Genomic DNA, 6,000 nt, shown 5'->3' with positions numbered 1-6,000 from the left:
CTGAAACAGTGATTTTACATGGTAAAAGTGCAATTCCTAACAGTCAGCAGAATTTAACTCTAAATGGTTAATTGTGCTATACATGCCAGGCCTTTAAATTTAGCACTTTATTTTCAACACAGCCTGAATCCATGAGCGTTGTTCATATAGAGGCTAGCCTCCTTCCCATATGTTAAGGATAAATGAATACCTATCATCTGATTTTGTAAAGCTTAATAGTGCCATCTTTATTATGTGACAGGTTAATTGTTAGAATTTGTGAACTGTAACTTAAAAATGGGGCTTCAGTTTTAGAGAATTTATCTACAGTTGTCCAGAAACAATTGATGGTAGCGAGGTACTTGCTGAACTGCAGCATCCCACAATTAGGGGGCAGTCTACTGGCATCTCATCACATTTTGTGGCCAGACTAAAACTACTCATCTGAAACAAACCTATGGAAAACTATTCACCCACTGGGTGTGGTTGATTTGAATTTGTCAATACAGGGCATGAACAAGTCCAAAATATCTCGATTCTTTCAACGTAGCTTTAATTAAATCTTCCTTAGCATATAACACAACCTGCTTGGAAACAACAATTATCTGCAGACTTTGCTTGGAACAGCAGCAAAATACGTTGTCTTTCAGATAGTTTGGTAGAATGCTAACTACTACTAGTAAACATGAATAGGAACATAGAATTTCATCACGTGCGAACGAGCAGCTGGGGAAGGGCGTTAACAGCTTAGCTAATGGACATTTTAGCCTTAACCTCGATAGACTGAAGGAAACCCAACTAAGCAACTGTTATACTGATTCAGATGGAAAAGAAATGGTTTCGTGTAGCCATGTTCGGGCTACATTCGGCTCCTTTCTGGCCTTTAAATCTGCCGCTCCACGTCGTTTCCCTCTGCCAGTCACGACACCATTGGCCAACGCCGGCGACCAATCAGAGGCCCCCTCAGCCGCGGGCGGGCGGCACGAGCTCATTAACATGCAGGTATCCGTCCAATGGGAGGGCGTGTTTACCCTGCCCTCGAGACGCGAGGTACGCAGTTGCACCGGGAGAGAAACCGCTGCTCGGAGATCCGAGCCGCGATCCAGCCAGGCCGGAAGCCGTAGTCCCACAGCTTCCATAGACTAAAGCAGAAGGCTCCAGCTCAGCCTCACATGGAGATACTGTAGGATTTCACCCACAGCCACATGCTTCATTTCATATTTTGAATTTTAAATGGGCGACGCACGCGGCCTCGCTCCCACCTTCCTTGTGTTTTGTGATTTTATAATTTATTGTTATGCAAGGATTTAACATACCAGTAAGTAGTAATTTTATATATTTATTTTTTCCTCTTCAATAAATAAAAAACAAAACATTTGGAGGTCTGTTTCCTCTCGGAAGAACGTCGCTTTTAGTCCAAAATACCGCCTGTTAAATGATGTTCATGACACTTAAGACGCTAAAATGACTGAATTTGCCTCCCAAACCAGTGAATTTAAGTCCTGCGTGGAATGAATGCATTATCAACTGAACTGAGCTGAAAAGAAACGCGCGTAATTAGAAAATAAAATTAGTTAATATATAACAATAGCCGGGCGTTATCTGTCGACAATTGAAAATGCAAATATTATTAATGTTAATTTTATTGGGGCATATATTAACAGCGTGAAGGGCGTTTGGGTTAAGTCTTTGGTCTTCGAATTACGGTTTATTTGTTGACGTTTTGTTTTAATTAACGTTTATATTCCCTTAAGGGCAGGCTACGTAAAATATATTTTCTACATTTTTGGCGCATTGGATGACTTGTTCAAATATATTTTAAATTTTTGTCGGGCTGCTGGAGAAGAATACGATGCGTTTGTTGTGCGGTCTGACTTTATTTCGGTCAGGGAGTTATCCGTACGAGGGAGGCGGATCGGTTTCCATGCTGACGCCGAGCGAGGGGCACTCTGTCCCGGCCATCTCTCTCACGGAGCGCCGCTTCCCTCTCAGCGGGACTCGACCTAAAAAAAATAATTTAACATTTACGCGTATTCTGCCGTCTCGTCCTCCAAATGAAGGGGTGGTCGTGCAGGAAATGTACCGGGGTCAAACATCTAAAACGGTTAAAAAAAAACACATTTGAAGAGAATATTTGCGTTAAAACGGAAGAAAAGCGCGGAGGACGCAGATTGCAGCGATTCGAACACGCAACAGCAGCGTTTTTCCTTCCACATTCTCCGATCATTTCGAGGTGTGTTTGTATATTTTTATGATACCGAGCTTTGTTGGTGGACACATCCAGTGGGATGAAGGCGATAGCGTGGTGAGAGGGGGGAGGAAGGTAATGGCTGCCTGCAAAGCCCTCTCTGAGTGTGGAGACAAAGACTGTTCTCCTGACGGGCGGCCATTCACCACGGTCCCCAGCACAGTCCCACAAACCGGCCTCCACATCGGGGCCACACGCACGCACAGACCTCGGCTCCTAACCAGATGAGCTGGGATTTTGCCCCAATGAGCTCCGCATGGAGGGATTTTTATTGTTGTTGTCGATGTGAATTGGAGGCACGGGGAGATAATTGTGCTGAAATAGCGCACGGTGTAGGAGAGGTCTGCCATTTTTTACACACTAGATTATTTTGGCTGATTTATTTTGCAGTAAAATTATGCTTTTAAAAGTAAAATGGGACTGCGGGGAAATACGGCCCGAGACTGAAATTATGTGATATAAACGCGTCACGCATTTTTAAAAAAAAGAATCCAGTAGATTTATTTAATTGCTCGCACTTAATTAGAACAATAAAACCTGCCTTCTGCTTAAATGAATTGTAGCCACTTCAAAAAAACAAGCCGCCCCTTTCAGATGATACTCAAACGGCAAAAACACATGTATATTTTTTAATCCGGTGAAATGTGCTGTTTTATCGTGATTTACGCAGATGGGACTTTGACCATATTGATTCCATAATGACATTTTTGTGGCACGGCAGAGGATATAGGCTGTAATGTATTTACTGCAACATTTGATTACCTGACCTGAAATAGGTCAAGGCAGATGACAAGACAGTGAGAGTGCAATTATTCACACGCGCAGACGCACGCGGGGCGCGCGCACACGCACACACACACACACACACGTTCACACTCAGATCTTGCGAATTTAGATTCTTCCCCCCCACCCATTTTTATTTTAAATTCACAGCTTAATGACACTGCCCAGCGTTTATTTGCATGGGAGTGCACGCTCGACGCACGGTGCTCTCTGACTCTTGCTGTTTTTCGACTTTTGCAAACAAATGCTAAATGAATTCAGCACGTATGAGTAGTTGTTCCAGTTGTGTGTCTCCGTGCGCCAAATGTCCAATTAGTGAGATGTGGCGAGGGCCGGATTGACAGAAAGGGGGGATTTAAAAAAAAAAACAAAAAAAACGACAGTGTCGTTGTGAAACAATAGAGGATGGAGGAAACATTCAGTGTTGTTCACCTTGAAATGCAGGCTTCCATCATCTCTAACACACCCAAACAGGACAACAGTCCTCCTCCCCCGAAAAGCGTTTCGACGCCGTTTGCATCAATCACGATTTAATGGTTAAAAAAACGGAATTTAGCGCGGTGGCGCGTGCACAGTTGGATTACAGATGCTATGAAGATGAAAATATTAAGTCCCAGCAATCTGCTCGATGTCTGCGGAATATCAAGTGCTCTCTTCCACATGATCCAGGCCTGGATCCCAGGGTGATCAATACAATTGAACGTCCCCCCCGCCTCAGTGGGCTTCTGGACGCCTCCTCGGTCGCTGCCATCCGCAGTGACTTATTTCTGTAGCCCCTCAGTTTTTAGCTCGATTTCAGCTTCACGCCAAAGAAACCTGCATATGAAAGAAAAGAGAGGTATTCAATGGGGCGGAACTAATGGTCTGTCTTCTGTAACATTTTACAGGACTGGACTGCTCTGTCAGTATATTTGCATCGTGAATATTATGTGGACATTCCGTTTGTCTTCTAATGAAAATTGCCTCTTTTTTTTCCTGCTTTTACAGAAAAGATGATCTGGGGTTGCGTCGTCGGGGGAAGCCTGGGATCGACTGAATGCAACACATAGATCTAGAGGAAAGGATTATTATATGGGTTGCGTTTGAATTTTCCTGACCTTTCCGGATTTCGGATTACTTTTTCGGGATGGAAGGACGGGATTTTGCTGCTCCGGCGCATCTCCTGTCGGAGCGCGGCGCCCTGGTGCACCGAGCCGCCTCTCGGATCGCTCCCTCGGGCCACAGCTCTGTGCAGCATGCCGGTCACTTCCCGCCGGGGAAATATTACCCCTCGCACATACCAATGGCTCCCCACTCAGGTCAGTCAAATCTCGACTATGTTGTGCTTGTCACAGAAGAATGCAGCTAGTCAAATGTTAATTTTCCCCCTCGTTTTTGTGACTCTCTAATAGAATATGGCGTGCGTGTGTGGTGTGGATTTGGGACCTTTGTTTCTAATTTGTGGCTGTTGGTGGATTAGGATGAATAAATGTTATATTAATTTCATTTTTGTAATGGCAATAAAACCACATTAGTTTAGCAAATATGCATTGAGTATTTTGGGGTAAATGCCACATGTATTTATAAGTGACATTTAAGAGCTGTCCAAGCTGTTGGGTTTTTTTAGAGGGGGGGGGGGGGGGGGGGCAGTCAGGGACACTGGGTGGACCTGAGATGAGATTTTATCATCAGAAACTAAAAGGACCGGACAAACTCAGAGCTGGAAGCAGGCAGATGAAGGAGCTGAATCATCCTGCACTGGGGTGTGTGTGTGTGTGTGTGTGTGTGTGTGTGTGTGTGTGTGTGTGTGTTCGTGTGTGTGTGTGTGCGTGCGCGCGCGCGCGTGTGTGCGCGCGCGGACGATGTAGGAAGAGGAGCAATTGTAGAAAATCCTCCTTCTATTTTGAGCTTCAACGTGTCAGGGTGCAAATGTGTTCACAGCGCGTGCATCAGGTTTAGCAAGTGACTTTGATTTCTCTAAGTGTGCATCTTTACAAAGATCTTTTAAAAAAACTTGTTGGGGAGCAATTATGTATATTTATCCTACGGTGCAATAATCTAATCTGCCTGTATTTGTGTAAGTTTACTTATAATCACCTTTGAATCCACGTGGTCTAATTTGTCTATATATATATTTGGTTTAATGAGGCAAAAACAGATGAAACACTCATGTTTCACGCATGCGTGTTGCATTTCATTTGGTCTCTTCATGTAAAATAAACTTTTTTTTCCCGACTTAAACTACAACACCGTTTTCCTCAAAGTCAGATATTTAAAGAAAAAAAACAACCTTTTTGAATATGACAATTGTTCCTAAAAACATTTCTGATGCTGCAGTCGAGGAATCCTTTGGGTCACAGGAGGATTTATTCATTAAAATTTTGAATTACACATGTCGGTAAAAAATATTGCCGTAGGTTTTCCCCCCTCTTTGGCGATATTTTGTGTTCTAAATTAGATTTTCAAATGAGATTCATTGTGCTAAAATGAACCTGTGATTGGGTATTAGAGTGAATATCATGGGTGCCATTCACCATTCATGTTGGCTTCTGGCTGTGCACTCACACACACGCACACGCACGCACGCACGCACACACACACACACACACACACACACAGATAGATAGATAGATAGATAGATAGATAGATAGATAGATAGATAGATAGATAGATAGATAGATAGATAGATAGATAGATGTTTTGGGAACGCTGTGCAGGGAAGCTAAAACCGTCCTCCTTGCACAGGTTCCCCCCTAAACCGTCATTTTTAGCATTTTTCCTGAGCGCTGCGCCGTAGCGAAGACCCTCTAAATGTCATCACTGTTCAATGAGCAGCACAGGTGGTTTATTGGTCTCCCCCGTTTCATCACTAACACATGTCTGAGGCTGAATAGACGTCCATTTAACGTCTCCAACATTTGGAAAATGACTTAATTATTTGCATTTTATTGCATCATAGCTGGTATAATTCGGCACCTAAATGCCCTGCAGGCGCTGTTAGGATTATTTTG

General features: G+C 43.6%; 1 protein-coding gene across 1 annotated transcript in view; it reads left to right on the top strand.

The window, feature by feature from the left end:
* The first annotated feature begins 1,033 nt into the window (after positions 1-1,033).
* The window catches only part of LOC130514677 (BAH and coiled-coil domain-containing protein 1), a 53,524-nt gene continuing 48,557 nt past the window's right edge, over positions 1,034-6,000 (top strand). Inside the window, 2 exon segments of the mRNA XM_057014408.1 lie at positions 1,034-1,297; positions 3,998-4,308. Coding sequence (XP_056870388.1) covers positions 4,137-4,308 — 172 coding nt within the window. The 5' untranslated portion in view covers positions 1,034-1,297; positions 3,998-4,136.

Source organism: Takifugu flavidus, chromosome 18 (genome assembly GCF_003711565.1).
Source record: "Takifugu flavidus isolate HTHZ2018 chromosome 18, ASM371156v2, whole genome shotgun sequence".
NCBI lineage: Eukaryota > Metazoa > Chordata > Actinopteri > Tetraodontiformes > Tetraodontidae > Takifugu > Takifugu flavidus.
This window is presented reverse-complemented; position numbering and strand designations above follow the sequence as displayed.